The sequence below is a fragment of the Canis lupus genome, chromosome 33 (assembly GCF_048164855.1).
Source record: "Canis lupus baileyi chromosome 33, mCanLup2.hap1, whole genome shotgun sequence".
Taxonomy (NCBI): Eukaryota; Metazoa; Chordata; class Mammalia; order Carnivora; family Canidae; genus Canis; species Canis lupus.
This window is the reverse complement of record NC_132870.1, coordinates 33,451,133-33,472,376: the sequence shown is the minus strand read 5'-3', so window position 1 is coordinate 33,472,376 and position 21,244 is coordinate 33,451,133. Positions and strand designations below refer to the sequence as shown.

The 21,244-nt window shown below is 35.4% G+C and overlaps 1 protein-coding gene across 23 annotated transcripts in view; it reads left to right on the top strand.

Moving 5' to 3' along the window:
- The window catches only part of CAMK2D (calcium/calmodulin dependent protein kinase II delta), a 309,843-nt gene that overhangs the window by 151,218 nt on the left and 137,381 nt on the right, over positions 1 to 21,244 (top strand). For all 23 annotated transcript variants that reach the window (XM_072810436.1, XM_072810438.1, XM_072810440.1 and 20 more), the window contains exon 4: positions 1,425 to 1,479. In XM_072810436.1, the coding sequence (XP_072666537.1) occupies positions 1,425 to 1,479 (55 nt within the window). The remainder of the gene's footprint in view (positions 1 to 1,424; positions 1,480 to 21,244) is intronic.

Here is a 21,244-nt window from a genome sequence, read left to right as displayed (position 1 = left end):
ATGACCTTGGGATTTCATGAGTACTGCAGACTCTATAGATCATTGTAGTCTGTATGTGAATCTAAATGTTCTTTGGAATCCACATTTCTACTTGGTGGTCATCACTGCATGGGGAACATACTAAGGACCAGTACTAGTAGAAATCATTATCTTCTTGTGGTAACTTTTCAAAAACAGTTGTATCCTACAGATTTGTTGCATTTTCTGCTCTCTGTTGCTCCCAGTGAAGGACAAGCCAGCCCAAGTGATTTGGATAAATTGGAAGAGTGTACCATCTGTGGGGATGAGTTGAAGAAGGCAGGGGACTTAGGCAAAAATAAATAGCAGAAAAAACACTATGTAAATTCTACATGTGTAGTTTACGTTAGAGTCATAGTAAAGAGTGAAGGGTTTCCATTCAGAGGAGCAAAATATTTGTCTTTACTACCAATCAGTGAAAGTCTAGCACATTGGAAAAATTAAAAAAGTATTAATTTGAGGAACTAGCAGAACGAGAGGTTCTACCTGTATATTTTTGGCTGACTTGGTAAATAGATCTTGGTGACTTGAGTTTAGAAGTAGCATAGTAAAAACTCTCTTGACAGGTTAGCCAGGGGCTATGTAGAAATTCTCCCCACCCCCACTCCCACCAAAAAAAAAGGGGCAGGGAGAGCAGGAGCAAGGAGACCATTTACTATATTCTTCAAATGGTCCCTCTTGCTCCTTATTGTATTGATGAAGGAATGAGTTGGGGAAAACCTGGACTGGGAGATAGTAAAGAGAATGACAAGGAAGAGACTCGAAGTGGGAGAATTGCTCGAACCTGCTAACTTTCAATAGATTTATATATATTAAAACAGTCATTGATATTTTTAAGTATTCATCCAGCAATATGTGGATTTTATTTTATATTATCTCATTTAACCTTCTTAACTATTTTGTAAAGTTAGATACTATTATTATAAGTTGGTTAATTTGATTAATCTCACATGGGGGGATGCCTACATGGCTCAGTCACTTGGGGTCTGGCTCTTGCTTTTGCTTCAGGTCCTGATCTCAGGGTTGTGGGACTGAGCCCTGCAATTGGGCTCTACACTGAGTGTGGAGCCCACTTATGATTCTCTAGCTCTCCTTCTGCTTCTGTCTCTCCTGCTTGCCGTCTCCTCTCTCGGGCTCGCTCTCTCTCTCTCTCTCTCTCTTAAAAAAAATGATTAAGCTAACACAGTTAATAATTATCAGAGGCAGAATCTAAACTTTGGGTTTGTCTGAACCCATGCCTTGTTGTAAAGAATACTACTTACCAGAGTCTAGAATAAAGAGTGCTGCTAGCACTTTTAGTTAGGGGACAGATAAATGCCCATTAGAAGTCTGGTTTAATGTTCTTCATTGACATATGTATAAAATAAACATCTCTCTCTCTCTCTCTCTCTTTTTTTTTTTTTTAGTGCGACTTCATGACAGCATATCAGAAGAGGGCTTCCACTATTTGGTGTTTGATTTGTAAGTACAGCACACTTTGTAGTCATTTATTTTTGCTATTTGAAGACCATTTTGAATTGAACATGAGTTTTTCTAGTTTATGGTCTAAATTAATGACTAATTTTTTTAGATGTTCTCCAAATAACATTCAACTTTAATTCTTCTGAAAAAAATATGACTGTTCAGGAGTGTTTATTTAAAACTTAAGTTAATCTTCGTAGCTGAAACAGGAGTCTGTTTGGATTGTTCACTGTGATGTTATAAGCAGTTCTCAGTTTTGTCTTTGGGCATACAAATGGCTGGTATGAGCGAGTTTTCCATTGAATTTTTTGGACTATGTATAATTTATTGGCTTATATAAAAAGAACCATAGCTAACATCATACTCAGTGGTGAAAAAATGACAGATTTTTTTTCTCTAAGATCAGGAAAAAGATAAGGATGTTCACCTTGCCAGTTTTATTCAACATAGCCTGGGAACCCTAGCCACAGTAATCAGATAAGAAAAAGAAATAAGAGACATCATAGTGGTAAGGAAGAAGTAAAACTCCCCTATTTGCAGATGACATGATACCATACATAGAAAATCCTAAAGACACCACCAAAAAACTATTAGCAGTAATAAATAGTCAAGTTGCAGAATACAAAGTTAATATGCAAAAATTGGTAGCATTTCTATATGCTAGTAACAAAGTAGCAAAGACGAGAAATTAAGAAAACAGTTCCATTTACAATTGCGTCAAAAAGAATAAAATGCCTAGGAATAAACTTAAGAAAGTGAAAGACCTTACTCTGAAAACTGTAAAATAATGTTGAAAGAAATTGAAGACAACACAAACAAATAGAAAGATATGCCATGCTCATGGATTGGAAGAATAATATTGTTTAAATGTCGCAACTACCCAAAGCTATCTTTCAATGCAATCCCTATCAAAATACCAGCAGCATTTTTCTCAGAACTAGAACAAATAATACTAAAATTTGTATAGAACCACAGAAAAAACTCCAATAGCCAAAGCAGCCTTGAGAAAGTACAAAAGTAGAGACATCATAATCCCAGATTCCAAGATACCCTACAAAGCTGTAGTAATTGAAACAGTATGGTACTGGCACAAAAATAGACCCAAACATCAATGAAACAGAGTAGAGAGCCCAGAAATAAACCCATACTTATGTAGTCAATTAATCTATGACAAAAGAGGCAAAAATATACAATGGAGAAAAAGCCAGTCTCTTCAATAAGTGGCGCTGGGAAAATTGGACAGCTATGCAAAAGAATGAAACTGGATGACTTTCTAACACCAAACATAAAAAATAAACTGAAAATGGATTAAACCCAATAATTGCTATCAGTCATAGTGACATTGTTCTAGATATGTCTACTGAGGCAAGGGATACAGAGGCAAAAACAAACGATTAAACTACATCAAAATAAAAAGCTTTGCACAGCAAAGGAAAGCATCAACAAAACAAAAAGGCAGCTTACTGAATGAGTAAAGATATTTGCAAATAGTATATCCAATAATGGGTTAATATCCAAAATATATTAAGAACTTATTCCAGTCAGTACCAGAAAAAAAAAATCCAATTAAAAAAACTGGATTCTACATATTCAGTCAGAAGACCTGAATAGACATTTTTCCAAAGAAGATGTACAGATAGTCAAGAGACACATAAAAACATGCTCAGTATCACTCATTTGGGAAATGCAAATCAAAACTATAATGAGATATCACCTTACCTGTCAGAATGGCCAAAACCAAATACATAAGAAATATTAAGTGTTGATGAGGATTTGGGGAAAAAGGAACCTTTCTGCACTGTTGGTGGGAATGTGAATTGGGTATAGCCACTGTGGAAACCAGTATAGAGGTTCCTCCAAAAATTAAAAATAGGAATACTATAGGATCTAAAAACTCCACTCTTAGGTATGTACCCAAAGAATGTGACAACACTAATTTGAAAAGAAATTTGCTCCACTATGTTTATTGCAGCATTATTTACAATAGCCAAGATATGGAAGCAACTTAAGTGTCCATCAGTAGATGAATGGATAAATAAGATGTGGTGTGGTGTATACACACACACATACACACACACATACAGTGGAACACTACGTGGCTACAAAGAAAGGAGAGGTCTTGCCATGTGTAACAATATGGATGGAGCAAGACAGTATTATGCTAAGTGAAATAAGTCACACTGAGAAAGACAAATACCATGAGATTTTACTCGTATGTGGAATGTAAAAAACAAAGTGAATAAACAAAAACTAGAATCAGAGAACAAATTGGTGGTTGCCAGAGGGCAGGAGAGTGGAGGGATTGGCAAAATGGATGAAGGGGAGTGGGGAATATAGGCTTCCAGTTATGGAATGAATAAATCACAGGAATAAAATACGTAAGGGAATATTTTTAATGATATTATAATAGCGTTGTATGATAACAGATGGTAAGTACACTTGTGAGCATAGCATAATGTGTAGATATCTTAAATCACTATGTTGTGTACCTGAAACTAATGCAACATTGTATGTCAATTATATTCACATTTAAAAACTAAAAATAAATTATAATTCAAATAATGGAAAAAGACTAAGGAAAGGGTCCTTGAAGTTGGTTTATTCAGGGGTCAGCATTTTCATACTCCATCTTTTACTTCAGCTCATTGGCTTTTTCTCAGATTGGTATGGTTCAAGATATTATATACACATGCTAATGACCAGTAGACGACATTGTCTCGTTTTTTTATAAGAATCAAAAATTTACCCGGTAAACCTCTCATTTCCTCTCACTGGCCAGGATTAGGTCACATGCCCATCCTTAACCAATCAGTAGCAAGAGGAATGTAATTACCAAGATTGATTTAGACTAACTAGGATTTATAAATGAAGTTCTATCGACTAGAATGAAGGGAAAATATGACTCAGCATTTGCTCTGGCTGCCTGGGATATAGTGAGACAGGCCATATACATGGCTGGTTGGTGTTTAATAAGAACACACTTTCTTTTTTTTGTTTGTACTATATATCAGAAACGTCCATACCATTTGGCAGTAATTTCACTTCTAGAAATGAAGTCCATGGAAAGTATACCCTAAGTTTAGATAAAACTTTGGCCAAAAGATGTTCCTTGCATCAGCCTTTATAATGGGGGAAAAAAAAGAAAGAAAGCCATCTTATAGATCTAATAATAAATATTTGTGTAAAGATGGTAAATTCATAAAATGGACTACTGTCTAGCATTTTCATGTGATGCTTGGGAAATAGATAAGAAAAAATATTTTTTGTAATAGTCTAAAAGTAGGTAATTGTTAGATTTGTTTAATTCAGCCCTTCAATGATGTAATTAAGAAATCAAGTTTTTTCCATCGTTTTGTTTTTTCTCTGTAGTATATGGGCTTATTCTCAGTTTGGCTACCTCATTTTCAGATATTAGTGACTTTCACAGTCAGAAAAAAAGGGCACTACTAATGCCATTGCCTGTGGTTTTATCCTTTCTCAGCAGTCCCTCACAAGATTATCTGTTAGTGAATCCCTGTTTAGAATTTCTTCTCATCTCATTCCCGAATCAAGTATTGATGAAGGGAATGGGTTTTAAAACCATTGGCTTTGACCAATTATAAACCTAATATGTCCATCTTGGGAGGTAACTGGCCTCCCCTGAATCACCATATGCATGGTCAGGTAAGGTCTAAACCATGACGTTGTTAATAAGAAAATATTAGGCAGCCAAGTGTGTCTGTTATATTGGTGATTGATGTGTGGTGGGGAATAGAGACTGAAGCTCTAATTATGCAGAGTCGCAGTATACAGGCTCCTTTCCACAGTCGCAGTCCACCCAAGGCTTGTTCACAGGGCTGTAGTTTGGCACCATTCCGTATTGTGCTAGTCCTCCCTCTTCAGTGCTTTCTCAGAGCTCATATTTTTACTTTCTCCATTGTACTTTCTTCCTTTCTGATGTTCTAAGACCTCTTCTTTTATGATTTCCTTTAATAACTTCCATTCTTTCAGAGTAGATATTCTAGCAACAGGTTCTTACTATTTTTCTGAGAATGTCTTGATTTCCCCCTTCACTCCTTTTTGCTAGATAAAGAATTCTAGGTAAACAGTTATGTTCTTTTAATGTTACATCAATTCCTTCTGGATTCTCTGATTTGTGATGAAAAATCTCTTGTCATTCTGTTTTGCCCCTAAAAGTAAGGTGTTTTTTCTCTCCAGATGCTTTAAAGATTTTTTTTGTCTATAGTTTTTAGAAGTTTGACTATGATGTGTCTTGGCTTGGATTTCTTAGAGTTTATCTTATTTGGTCTTCACTTAACCTCTTGAATATACAATACAGGTGATGTCTTCTGCCAAACTTGGGAAATTTTTAGACATTGTTTCTTTGAATACTTTTTTTTAGCCTTGCCTTCTTTCTCTTTTCCTTCTGGAACTTGATAACATGAATGCTAGATCTTTTGTCATAGCTACAAAAATTCCTGGGGCTCTGTTCATTTTTATCTTTTTTTCGTCTTGCTTAGATTAGGAAATTTATACTGTTTTCTTTAAGTTGACTGATCCATTTTCTTTCATTCTGCTATTGAATGCATCCATTTCAGTTATTATATTCTTCTAGTTCCATGATAGACTATTGGTTTTTCTGTAAATTCTCTGTCTTTGCTGAGACTTTTCTATGTTTTCTTTGCATTCATAATTTTCACTGAAGCATTATATTAGTAATCAAAAAATCTTTGTCAGATAATTCCAACTGCATGGTGATCATGGTGTTGTTGGCATCTGTTCATTGTTTTTTCTCATTCATATTGAAATTTTCTTGGTTTTTTTATATAATGAGTAATTTTGCATTATATCCTGGACATTTGGGTATTATTTTATGAGACCATGGATATAATTTAAATCTTTGTAACAGGCCTCCTCTGATACCACATTGGCAGGGGTAATTAGGTACCATCTTACTACTTTTTGGGTGGGAGTGGAAGCCCCAGTTTCCTATTTAGCTTCCTGTGGCACCCCATGGGTGTTCCTCCTCACTGCTGGGCAGGACTAGGAGAACAGAGAATCTTTTTTTAATGCACTTAATGAGAGAAATGTATCTACCCTAATTTTTTAGACCTGTTGTTATTTCCTAATAGATTTAATTTGTTAGATCTCCTTTGCTGTATATATCAACAGTATGGTATTATAAACTGGGATATGTCCTTCATGCTATGATGAATGCTGGAATGAAAAATAATTTTGCTAATGCTCATTTACCTGACTACCATTATTCAGAATTGGATTTGATCATAGCTCTATCAGAGAGGATATACTTTTCCTATACCCTCTTATGTTCTGTGCATGAAGGCATGTGAATTAGACTAAAGTCAGGTTAACAGAATAAAAGACAATTTTTATTAGTATTTATGTGCATGGGAGTTTGTAGAAAAGAAGTGAAACTAAAAGAAGCAGTGAAAATATTAAATTCTTGTCTTAGATGACAAAAATTACTCTTCTCTCCCTGGTACATAGGGAAATGTTCTCCCTGCTTCTCTCCCTGAGCAGATAACCTTCCTCAAAGGGAAATTGATGCCTCTTGGGAAAATAAGGGGAAAGTAGAGAACTCTTCCTGTATTTGTTCATTCTCAGTTGACTTTAGCCCAAAATAATCTTTTTGCCAAAGTGGCATTTCGTAGGGTGGTATATTCTAATCTGCTTCAGCTCCAAGAAGCACATTAATCTGAGGTCAGATGTAGGGATGCCTGGGTGGCTCAGCAGTTGAATGTCTGCCTTTGGCTCAAGGTACGATCCTGGTCCAGGGATCAAGTCCCACATCAGGCTCCCTGTGAGGAGTCTGCTTCTCCCTCTGCCTGTGTCTCTGCCTCTCTCTCTCTCTCTCTCTCTCTCTCTCCCTCTCCCCCCCCCCCTGTTTCTCTCATGAATAAATAAATAAAATCCTTAAAAAAATAAAAAAGTTAGGTCAGATGCAGAAAGGCAATACCCTTCTTCTCATGTCATGCACACTACTTTTCCATAGTTACCATGTTCACATATAAAATTTTATACTTTTCTATATTTCTTATTAAATGGAGGGAATATGAATCAGAGTTCTTTAAATAATTGGTATAGAACATATATAAAAAAACAGTTCATGTGAATACAAAATAAGATTTTCAGTTATTTGTCATATTTGGATCATATTTGTCACAGTATTTGTGGTATTAATGTCTCTGAAACCAAAGTGTAAGTTTGCATCTGAACCATAGTAACATTAAATACGCTTCATCAGACAGTTGAATTGCTAGATTGAAATTGCTTCATCAGGAAGTTGCTAGATTGAAAGCTCAGAGTCTTCACAATTATTTTTCAATGTTTAAAGTTTGAGGAGTTATGAGCACTTTTCATAAAAATATTCTGTCATTAAGTGATAAAGCACCCAGCTTTAGAGACATTTGGAAAATAATGGTTAAAAGTATAGATTTTGAGTGATTAAAAAGAGATTATAACAGATATAATTCCTCTAAATTATCTAATTGTGATGGTTACTCTATGAAGAGGAAAAGTAAGTAGCTTTAGAAAAATGAACATTTTATACATTTAAGAAAAGTATGGTCTCAAATGTATCAATGAAATACTCATATGGGAAAATTGGAGTCACTTAGCCAATCAGTTCCAAGATAAAATAACTACTTGAATTCCTAAAGAAGGAATGTTACTGTTTGTCCTTTTGATGATGGTTTTGGCAGTGTGGTACTTGTGCATACTTCCTGTGGAATGTCAGCTATTCACAATCTATTGGGAAGTTCTATTTTTATAGGTGCACTGAGTTTTCTTCTAATGGAATACTTTTCCCTTTCTAAAAAGCAAAACAGAAGAGGCAATGAGTTCCATTAAAAAAAAAAAATGTTTCTTACAATTTTAAATTTACATTTTTCATTCAAGTATCTATCTACCATTTTCAACTACACAGCATTAGTAATCACTTTTTCAAATAGACTCAGGAATCCATGGGAAAGACCTACATGAAAGCAAAGAGCTCTTCACGGCAAATAATGAATTATCCTCCAGGTTTGTGCCTAGCAGGGTTTTCAGGACACCTCAGCAGTTCTGGGAGATAAGAGATGTGGATTTATCTGAAGGCCAGGCAGGGAAATAATGGATTTGTACCTAGAATTATAGTCCCTAAGGGAGAGGTCTGTACTGAGAGCCATTGGCCTTAGGCAGATACAGCCGATTCAGTCCATTTCTTTGAGAAATAAGGCCTTGACAAGGGCAGTCATCTGAATGTGACATACATATTTCAGGAACTAAATGTCAGTGAATATCTGTATTATGTGCATGTTGGGTGAATGTGTAATGAAGTATAGAAATATCACAGCCTTTCTAAGTAAATGTATAAGAGAATAATACTTGAGTTAAATTTTGTAATCTCAATAGGGAACTAAAATTAGATTAGATTAAGGTTTTTTGGCAAAAGTGCTGATCCAGAATGAAAAGTCTTAAGTTTCCATTTCAGAGCTACCCAAGGCTAACCATCTAACATTACCTTTTCTCTAATTCTAATTTTTCTCATGCAGAATGAGGCTGTGGGACCAGATGAAAAATGTGTCAGACATCTCTCAAGTCCTTGCTTATTTTGTGAGGCCAGGATGTTGTTCTCATCAAGTTGAGATTTCTGGTAGAATAGGAATCCAAGTGTCATTTTTAAATATTAGATTTATTATGATTTTAAATTATTTGAGAAAAATTCTATTATTGCATCTTTAGAAAGAACTTTTTTTCTCCTAGCAAAAACACATCTTGGTACACGAAATGTGTTTTTGTCCCCATATAAGAGATTCTGTTCATCAAATGTATAATGAGTACCTATTAAATGTAAGACACTATGCCTAATGCTTTAAGAAAAAAGGTAGTGTTTCTGAACATTTTAAAATCAATGTCCTATTTTGACAATTTTAAAATTGAATACTCAGAGAATATGATGTGTTCCCTTCCTGTGTCCCATTTTTTTCATTCTTGTACCAACCAGAAAGATTGGTTAAACAGCATGCCTTATAGTTATTACTAAGAAGACATATATTTTTCATTTTTACAAATTTGAAATTATATCAGTATTAAAAAACACCTTTCAAAAACTACACCCCTTGGACTGGGATGCTGATCATTATACTGGCAATATCAAGACTAAAATATAAGATACATCCACTTTTTTGAAATTTTTGTAGTTCGGAAAGGGGATTAGACAGCTTCAAAAAATCTGCAGAATAGACATAATATGGTAAAAGCTGTTAAGAGTTATACAGAGGTTTGGGAGAGAGAGCCAGCATTCATTTAGTGAGGAATGCCAGGAAACACAATGGGAAGAACTGAAGTTGAAGCAGATGTAATTATGTCTTTGTCTATGTCTTCATTCAACAAATGTACCTAAAGTCTATACTTACTCTCTATCAGACACTGTGGGGTAAACTGATTGGAGGGAAGGCGAATGACAATTTTTGCCTTCAAAAGAACTAAAAGCAATCTCATACTTGTTTTGTTCTAGCATTCTTTCATCTACTAGAATATTTGGTTACATAACCAACAGGTCAGCATTTTACAAAACATTCAGATACAGCGTAGTAAGTTTCACAATATCTGTGAACATCTGTGTGTGCCCTTGTGACTTGGTCATCTTTATGGTTATTTAATAAAATTCTTCTATTATGCTGATAATATTCTCCTGTATCTCACAAGGCATATATATTCCATATACATTCCAATGAATATTAAATCTTTTTTAGGGGTGGAAGCCTAGTCTGATTTTTCTGGACATCTTTGACCTATTAGTCACAGCAAATTTTATCCTTTTTTTTTTTTTTTTAAAGATTTTATTTATTCGTGAGAGACACAGAGAGAGAGAGAGAGGCAGAGACATTGGCAGAGGAGAATCAAGCTCCTTGTGGGGAGCCCAATGCGGGACTCAGTCCCAGATCCTGGGATCAGGACCTGAGTCGAAGACAGATGCCCAACCGCTGAGCCACCCAGGCATCTCAAATTCTATCCTTAAAACCTACCTAATATAATTCATTTATCTTATATTTGGTTTTAATATTATTTGGTCACATTTGATTTATAATGGTGTATATAGGAAGTGGTGACAAAAATAATTTCTACTCTCCGATCAAAATGTGAATGCACATGTTTGAAGATTATTTGGTCTATCAGTGCCCTGTAAACAGCACTTGAGAATTGGCCTCTAGGTTAAACTCCTGTCAAAAGACAAAAAACTAAATAAGTATTTATTGTGTAGCATGACTTGTGCAGTGTTTTGCTGTGTGCGTGGATGATTGAAGCAAAAAGAGATTGAATTAGTGGTGTAAATCCAGTTAGAAGTTGGCTACACTAATATCCAGGTAGAAGATAGTAAGCCCTTGAAGTTAGATGTTGGTAGGAACAAAAGAAGTTACAAGGTATAAATCCTCTGAATCTACCTTTTAGAACAAAGTTGAACCTATGGATTTTGGTTTTGGTTGGCCCTTTTATGCAAGAAACAGTCATTCTGCATAACGTGGAAGATAATTTAAATAACAAAGAAACCCTAATGCTTTAAAGATATTGCATTTCTCATTTGTTTTTAGAAAAGTGTTTGAGTCAAAATATCTTGGCTATTTTTAAAATAAATTTAATGTCCACTAGAATAATTCTAGAATGTCCACTCTATAATTCTAGAATTGTAAGAGGGTCACTGATAGGAAAATACGGCTTTTACAAAGGTAAACTACACAATTTCAACGTCCTATTAGTTGGAAAATTAATAAAATGGCAATGATTCTGTCCTATTTTTTTACAGAAAAACATTTATTTATTTTTTAAAGATTTTATTTATTTGAGAAAGAGTGAATGAGTGTGAGTGGGAACTAGGGGCAAGAGCAGAGGGAGAGGAAGAAACAAATGTTCCACTGAGCAGGAAGCCTGACTCAGGGCTCCACTGAAGGAGATCGTGACTTAAGCTGAAAGCAGACCCTTAACCAAATGAGCCACCAAGGCACCCCTAGAAAAACATTTTAAATGACTATGGCATTTATACTTTTAATAGGTATAGAGAAAATCATATTCTTTTCTTTCTGAATAGAAAGCAAAATACTCAGCTTTTCTCACGTATTATGGTGCTGCTACAAGATGGCAAACTCAGCTCTTCCATCACACATTATGGTTTTAAATTTGCGGGGAGTACAATGTAAATGGTAAAGTAAAAAAAAAAAAAAGCCTATTTTCTTTTAAGATTTTATTATTTGAGAGAGAGAGAGAGAGAAAGAGAGAAAAGCAAGCAAGAGCAAGAGGAAGGACAGAGGGAGAAAGAGAAGCAGGCTCTTAGCTGAGCAGGGAGCCCTATGTAGGGCTTGATCCTGGGACCCTGGGATCATGACCTGAGTTGAAAGCAGGTGCTTAGCCAACTGAGCCACCCAGCTGTGCCAAATGGTAAAGTGTTTTTGATTTCTGTTTCACTTGGTCATTTCCAATATATCGGTCATTTCCTAATACAGTCAAATGGTAGACTTTTGCATATTAACCTTGTATTCCACAATTTGCTATATTTGCTTCTTAGTTTCCCAAAGCTTTGTTGTGTATTCTTAGGGGTTTTTACCATAGACAGTCATGTTAATCTGTGAATAAATACAACTGTATTTCTTCTTCCCAATTTGTACGTATGCCTTTTATTTCTTGTCGTACTGCATTAACTAGGACTTCCAGTATGGTATTGAAAAGGAGTCGTAAAAAGAGACATTTTTGTCTTGTTCCTGATCTCAGTGGGAAAGCTTTAAGTGTCTGTTAAATATGATGCTAGCTTGTGATATTTTGTGAATGTTCTTTATCAAGTTGAGGGAAGTCATTTCTGTTCCTAGTTTGCTGAGAGTTATTATCATGAATGGGTGTTGAATTTTGTCAAATGTGTTTTTCTGCATCAACTAGTATGATCATGGGTTTTTTTTCTATTTTTACCTGTTATTGTGATGGATAACATTTTTTAATTTTCACATATTAAACAAGCCCTGCATACTTGAAATAAATCCTTTTTTAAATGAGATATAATTCTTTTTATATACTATTAATTTCAATTTCTTAATATTTTGTTGAGGATTTTTATATCTGTGTTCGTGATGGCCATTGGTCTATAATTTTCTTGTAATGTCTTTATCTTGTTCTGGAATTAAAGTAATGCTGATCTCATAGGACGTGTTGGCATGTGTTCACTCTACTTCTGTTTTCTGGGTGAAATTAGGAAGGGCTGGTATTATTTCTTAAGTGTTTGGTATAATTTATCAGTGAATTCATCTAAGCCTCCTTCTGTTTTGGAAAGTTATTAATGATACACTTTCTTTAATAGGCCCATTTTTAAAAAGATTTTTTTTTTTCATGAGAGACACAGAGAGAGAGAGAGGCAGAGACACAGACAGAGGAGAAGCAGACTCCTTCCAGGAAGCCTGATGTGGTACTTGATCCCGGGACTCCAGGATCACGGCCTGTGCTGAAGGCAGGCGCCAAAACGCTGAGCCACCCAGGGATCCCCCAATAGGCCTATTTTTTTTTTTAAGATTTTATTTATTTATTCATGAACAACATGAAGAGAGAGACAGAGACATAGGTAGAGGAAGAAACAGGCTCCCCATGGGGAGCCTGATGTGAGACTTCATCTCAGGCCCACGGGATCACAACCTGAGCCAAAGGCAGACACTCAATCACTGAGCCACACAGGTGCCCTTAGATAGGCCTATTTGTATTGTCTGTTTCTTCTTGTGTGATTTTGGCATATTGTGTCTTTCAAGGAATTAATCTATTTCATCTAGATTACCAAGTATGAGAATATAGAGTTATTCATAATATTCCTTTATTATCCTTTTATTGTCCATGTTACCTATAATGATGTCTTCTCTTTCATTTCTGGTACTAGCAATTTATGTTTTCTCTCATTTTTTCTTAGTCTGATTATAGGCTTATACATTTTTTTTTTTTAGGCTTATACATTTTAATGGATCTTTTCAAACTAGCTTTTTTGCTTTTGTTGATTTTTTTTTGGTTTCCTGTTTTCAATTTTATTGATTTCTGCTCTAATTTTTATAATTTATTCTGCTTATTTTAGATTTCATTTGCTCCTTTTTCTTGTTTTGTTTTTAGTGGAAGCTTAAATTACTGATATATCTTTCTTTTCAAATATATGAATTTCCCTCTATGTACTACATCCCACAAATTCTGATAAGTTGTACTTTAATTTCCATTTAATTCAAAATGCTTTTAAATTTCTCTTGAAATTACTTCTTTGACCCCTGTGTTGTTTAATCTCTAAGTATTTTGGGTTTTTCAGCTATATTTCTGGTATTGACTACTAGTTCAATTCCATATGGTCTGAGAGAAGACATTGTATGATGATTTCTGTTCTTCTATATTTGTTAAGGGTTTTTTTTTTATGACTCATATTGTAGTCCGTCTTGGTTCCATGTGACCTTGAGAAGAATGTGTATTCTACTTTTGTTACATGAAATAGTCTATAGATGTAAATTATATCCAGTTGATTTACGGTGCTCTTGAGTTGAACTATATGGCTAATGATTTTCTGCTTGCTGGATCAGTCCATTTTTGATGGGATGTATTAAAGTTTCCAGCCGTGGTAGTAGATTCACCTTTTCTTATATTTTTCATCTTCTGCCTGACATGTATTGATGTCGTATTGTTAAACACCTGCATATTAAGGATTAATGGCTCTTTTTGGAGACTCTTTTATTATTAAGTAACGTATTAAGTCTGCTCTGCAATTAATAAAGCTATGCTCATGTTCTTTTGAGCAGTGTTTGTTTGGTTTGTTTTTCCTACCTTTAGTCTTAATCTATATGTGTCTGTAAAGCAAGCTTCTGACAACATGTAGTCGGGTCTTGTTTTTAAAGATTTCATTTATTTATTTATTTATTATTTATTTATTTATTTATTTAAGAGAGAGGCTGGGAGAGTGAGAACACAGCAGGGCAGAGGGAGAAGGACAAGTAGGCTCTCCATTGAGCAGGATCCCAACACAGGGCTTGATCCCAGGACCTGAGGATCATAACCTGAGCTGAAGACACACACTTAGCGGACTGTGCTACCCAGGTGCCATGTTTTCCTTGTTCTTTGTTCCTGTTTTATCTTATCATGCTTTTTTTTTTTTTTGAAATTTCTATTGTCCTTTCCTCAAGCTCCGAGATTCTTTCTTCAGCCGTGTCTAGTCTACTAATGAGCTCATAAGTGGATTCATTTCTGTGAGAGTGTTTTCTTTTCTCTGGTATTTCTTCTTGATTCTTTCCTAGAATTTCCATATCTGTACTAACATTACCCCTCTGTTCTTTCTTGCATGTTGTCTGTTTTATCATGTAATGTTCGTAGCATATTAACCATAGTTTTAAAAGTCTTGGTCTGATAATTCCAACATTACTACCATGTCTGACTCTGGCTCTAATGCTTGGTAGGTTTCTTCAAAGTGTGCTTTTTGCCTTTTAGTATGTCTTGTAATTTTTTGTTAGAAGGTAGATATGAAACAGTAGGTAAGAGGAACTAGGTAAATAGGCCTTTAGTGTAATGTGGGTTTTAGGCTGTGATAAAATAGTTTTTTCTTTAAGCAGGCATTTTTAAAAGAGAATATTTTTCAGAGTGGTTCCTTTTCTTTTCTCCCCTCCCTGCTAGAAGCATGAATTTTTCTTTCTTTCTTTTTTTTTTTTTTTTTTTTTTTTTAGATAGTCACTGTGAGGGCCTGATAGAGCTACTGATGGAAAATGTACAAGAGTCTAAGTCTGAGGGCCCCCTATGACTGGGTCCCCCACTTTTACCTTCCTGGCTTGAACACAGGGAGCCTTCAGTAATTTTTCAATTACAGTTCAGATTTTCCTGTCACAGTACTGATTCCTGCAGAAGTTTCTGCTCCGTTATTTTCTGTGTCTGCCCGTCTGTCTCTCTAGTTTTGGGGGCATCTGTCTGCCTTGTGACCTTATTTGACAGATATGTGAAGAATTGTTAATTTCTCAGTTTGTTTAGCTTTTTATTTGTTGTTATGACAGAATGACAACTTTTAAGCTCCCTATGTGCCAGACCAGAAACCAGAAGTCCTCATGTTTTTTTTTTTTAATTTTAAGTTTTATAAAACAACTAAAAACTTCAAAATTGCTGGGAATTGAAAAGACAAGGCATAGTCATTTATTAGTTGGAGGTCTGAAATCTGAGGCTAGAAATTTATATTCTTAAGGTTAAGATAATTAGAAGTCTGACCTATGTGTTTCTTTATATTGTAAGTCAGCAAGAGTGATAGAATGAGTAGATTGAATATTCCTCAGGAAACAATTGAAACTTACACCCCATTGGAATTTTTTGTCCAGAGTCATTAAAGAGATTTACTACCTCTTTTGTTCAACCAGATTTTAAAAGCAGAATTTTCTCAAGAGGTTAAATATTAAAATCATGGATGCTTATGAAAGTGCTAAATAAATATAAATGCCTTTCACCTCTTGGGTCAGATAGTTCTCCTTGGAAAAGGCTGGCATTGTTATCTAAGGTATTAATTGTCATGTTAGAGACAGGTAGTGTCTATGGACTGTCAGTGACATTCTGCTGTGTAAGGGAATCTGGAAAAGTTACAGTTTAAAAGATGTTAGACTAAGTTTAGCAGTCCACTTCTTTAGTATGTGATGATATTTTCTACCATGCTCTCATCCATTCCATTTTTTCGCCTGGACTTTGTAGGCAGGAAGCCCAAGTCCCACTTGATCCCTGCTTACTTTTCATTTCTGCTTGAGACACCCAAAATTGGCAGGTGCTCCTCTTGGCTTGCAGTTAATTCTCCCCCTAGCTTTGGTACTTCAGACATTCTCTGTAAATAGATTTGCTATTATAATACATTCATCCAATGACTAGAATACTGATTGGGTGCTAATTATATGCCAGGCACTTTGCTAAATACTAGAGATAAAACTATGAATAAGACATAGTCCCTGCCCACGAGGAGCTTATAGCCAGTTGTTGAAAAAGGATAGTAGACTATGCTGAGCCCTAAGATAGGGTGAGCTTGTGGGAAAGAACGGTGCCTAATGGGTACAAGGGTGAGAGTGTAGAGGGGAGACTCTATTCTGAGATTTAAAAGATAAGTAGAATTAGTCGTCATAGATTGTTATTCTTCCCTGCAATGCCAAGGGAAACAATATATGCAATATCCTAGAAGAGACTTTAGACAATTCTAGACATCTGTACCTCAGTGTGGATGAACCAGCAAGATTTTTGAGTGGAAAAGTGGAGAACCATGAGGTTATGAGACTGAAGAAGTAGGCGGGAGCCAATTCTCAAAGCTTCTTCCTTATTTATCATTCCTTGAACTAAAACCTGAAATGAACTAAAACCTGATTTTTAAAAGGAGAGTTAAGGGAAACAATATAATGAAATATGTGTTTAGAAGAATCATTCCAGCTACAAGTTGAGGTACTTATTGGCATCCTAATGTGAGATACTAGTTTCTGGAACTAAGCAGTGAAATGGGAATGAAGAAAAGTGGAAAGCTTTGAGAGTAATTTAAGAGGTAAAAGTAATAGATATAATGATTAATTGACTTAAAACTCTTTTGTTGAAGCTTTCTGTCTTTTGAGAACATTCCATTTCTAAAATAACTATAATAATCTGATTAGAGAAAAGAATATTTTATCTCCTTAAAGCTTTGAGTAGCTAATTGATAGCCATGTAATTGAGAACAGTTAGAACAATGACATTTTTGTTGATAGACGGCGGACTCAGAAATAGTTACCAGGTCAGTGTTTTGGAATTTTAACTATGTGAATTAAACAAGTAAAACATTTACAAGTATGTGACTTGACAAACAAGAAGACTTTGAAAAAAGATCTTCTCTTCCCCAACTAAAGCAAGGATGTAAACAGTGCTAAAACATAGTTGGTACTTCATAAATACTTGTTGAATAAATGAGTTGAATTATTTAACATTTTAAGTAAGTCAGAAAAAGTAGAAGCAGTTATTGAGATTACATCAATTTTAATTGCACATATTCATTCTTCATGTATACATATATAATATAAACTACTGTTGTGTGATGTGTGCCAGTTCTGTGAAGGGATGAGGGCAAATATCCAATAGAGTTATTCCTTCCAAGTAGTCAGGGTAAAACTTGTGAAAATTACTGGTGTGCTAATTGATTTGGTTTACAAATAACAAACTGAAATATTTGAAATATTAAAAATGGTCACTCATGATTTAGAAATCACTTTGTAGGTAATATGTAATAATTATAGTTTCAACATGAATCAGTGTTTAAACATTGTTTCTTTTATTATGTCTGTGTATCTGTCAGTCCTGTGTGTGTGTGTGTGTGTGTGTGTGTGTGTGTGTGTGTGATATTTATGTGTTTTGTATGGTTGGCGTTGTTGTGCCCAAGATTGCGAATCCGAGAAACCACCAAGGAGCCGACACCGATGCAAACACACGAGGGTTTATTTACAAGCTCGAGCTTGGGTCCAAGTATACCTGACACAGCGGAGCAGGGACTTGGACCCCGAAGTGGGTTACAGCTGGGTTTTTTATAGGCTGGTCTAGGGGATATTCAGAAGGGGTGGAGGAATTTCTCAAGTTCTGTTTACATTCTGATATGGGGCTTAAGGGCATTGAGCTCTGTTCTCATTCTAATATGGGACTTTATACCACGGGCGTGGGCTCTGTTGTCTTTCTGATATGGGATTACCTGCCGAGGACATTCTGCAGTTTTTCCTATAAAGTTCAGTTCTTATTCACAGGGGCCTAAGATGGCTGTACTTGTGCTAATGGCCTTGATTTTTCTCAGCTCCACAGCGTGGCTATAAATTTGCCAAGATTTTGGCAGAGAAGAATAATTGTTTTAAAGAAAGATGTTTCTTTTGTTTTGAAAAATATTTGAGAAATAGAAGTCTGATTTTTCATAAATGTTTTTGTATTTTGTTTTGGATTCTAAAGCAGCAACCTGACATCAATCAGGACTTTTATTAAATCATCAAGAAAAGTTTTGGTTTTTTTTTTTAAGATTTTATTTATTCATGAGAGAGAAAGAAAAAGACATGGGCAGAGGGAGAAGCAGGATACATGTGGGAGCCTGATAATAGCACTCGATCCCAGGACCCCGGGATCATGACCCAAGCCAAAGGCAGACCCTCAACCACTGAGCCACCCAGGTGTGCCTTAAGAAAAGTTTTCAACATAAAATTTTGAAGAAAATTATATTTTAAAATAGTGTTCATTTCTCTTCTTTGCCCTTTTAATGTACTGATAGATGTGTTTATGAAAAGTTTTTTTAATATACTAGATTTACCATCTTGAGTCATTTTTCCATTAACTTTTACTGTAATTTTTCATATAACTTACTAAAAGGAGAACAAGGAATCAAATCTTAATAATGTTTTTTTAAAGGAGACTTAATCTTTCTTTTAAAGAACATAACATTTTTATCCATACCGGATTTGTTTTTGTTTACTGGCTTGGTACTCTCCTTGATAAAAAATAAAATCAATTTACTACTAAGTTAATCTCTCTTCTATATAGATAGGTCTCTACTAGTTTCTTTGTTTTCCTAGTGCCTTGCTCAGTTTCTGGAATGAGAAGGTGCTTGGTAATAACCTCCAGGATTCTGAATTCATTTTTCATTCATGTATTCATGGAATAAATACATTTAGTATTTATTATATAGTTGGTACAGTGCTGATCCCTGGGGTCCACAGTGAGTTTGTTTTGTACCTCTCTTCAAGGCATTTGAAGTTTTTTTTAGATATTCATTAAACATGCACATATTCAAAATACCATAGAGGTAATTTAGATCTATGTTGGTAATTTCCTTCTACTCTTCTTTGTCTCCTTTTTTAGTGTTTTTCATCTCCTGGACATTTAAATACAGGAATGACCCAAGGTCTTGGTCCTTGGCCATCTTATATTTTCAGTTTATACTCACTTCCAGAGTATCTCATTCAGTATCATGGTCTTAAATTCCATCTATAAATTAATGTTACTCAAATTTATAATTGCAGCTCAGACCTCTACCTGAATTCCAGTCTTGGATATTCTACTGCCTACTCACCATCTCCACTTGGTGTCTAATTGGTGTTTCAAATTTAAAATGTCTGAAACTCACCTACTCATCTCCCTACAGCAAAACCTTCTCCTATAAGTTCATGGCAACTCCTTCATCCCAGTTGTTCAGTCCAAAAACATTGGAGTAATTATTGACTCTTTTTTTTTAAATATACTATATCTGATTGATCAGCAACTCCTGTCAATTTCAAAATATACTCAGAATTTGGTAACTTGTCACCATCTCTGCAGTACCACCTTGGCCCCAACTGCTGTCCTCTCTTGCCTGGTCACTGTGAAAACATTCCTACCAGGCTGCATGTTTCTGCACCCACCCTTCTGCATCTGCACTCAGTACAGCATCCACAGAAATATCCTATCAAAATCCAAGAGCATGTCATTGCTCTGTTCAGAGCACTCTGTTGTTTCATTGCTTATTACCTTCCTCCTGCCTACCTCAGCTCTAGCCACACTGCCTTCCTCATAGCTTGGAACAAGCTGAGTTCACGCTGCCTTTTTCCTTGGCCCTGAATGTTCTTATCCCTGAAACTTGCCTGGCTCACCTATCACTCCCTTCAGGGCTTGGCTCCTAGGTCACCTTCTCAAGGAAGCTTTCCCAGGTACCCTCTATACGTTGCCATTCTTTCTTCACCAACTGTTCCCAACTCTTTCTTTGCCTTTAAACCCCGCTACTTATCACTATTAATCTAGGATAAATTAAACCTAATTCATCTGGTTAATTATCTACATCACCCACTAGAATGTGAGCTCCATGAATGCTGGGACTTTATTTTTTCTTTTGTTCACAGTTTTATCCTCAGTGCCTAGAATAGTGCTTACACATAGTAGGCTTTCAAAATTTTGTTTTTAACATACAGAATATGAGGAAGCTTTTGTTTTGTTTTATTTTTTAAGATTTTATTTTTTTACTTTTATTTATTTTTTAAGAATTTATTTATTTATTCATGAGAGATACAGAGAGAGAGAGAGAGGCAGAGGGAGAAGCGGGCTCCATACAGGGAGCCTGATGTGGGACTCAATCGTGGGTCTCTAGGATCACACCCCGGGCCGAAGGTGGCGCTAAACCACTGAGCCACCTGGGCTGCCCCAGCTTTTGAAAAGAAAATACAATTAGTTTGTAAAGAATTTAGAGAGCTTAAAGTGAATATTTAGGTCTTCTTTCATTTACTTGTTACTTTGAGTACACACTGCCAGCACTTTGAAGGTCCAGTTGCCTAATTACTAGTTACTTAGCATGCTCAGAATCATAGAAAGAGACTTTTTGCCGAAACTAAAAATGAAGATTTAGTTTAGCCAAGTATCTATTTTGGAGCAAAATGTGACATTATGAAGACACATTTTAAGAATTTTTTTTTTAAAGATTGATTTATTCATTCATGAAAGACAAAGACAGAGGCAGAGACATAGTCAGAGGGGGAGAAGCAGGAGCCCTGCAGGGAGCCCAGTGAGGGACTCCATCCAGATCCCGGAATCACGCCCTGAGCCGAAGGCAGACGCTCAACTGCTGACCCACTCAGGTGTCCCATATTTTAAGAAATGTTAAGTAGCAATGCCTGTATGGTCAAAATGAATTGTAGTATTCTCAAACATGATAATTATGATGTAGTTAAATTCACATACTGATTATTTCTTATTGTTATGAGTGCTTAATTAATTGATATCTACCATCTATCTTAACTTTTTCTTAGAGATATTTCGGTTACTTCTT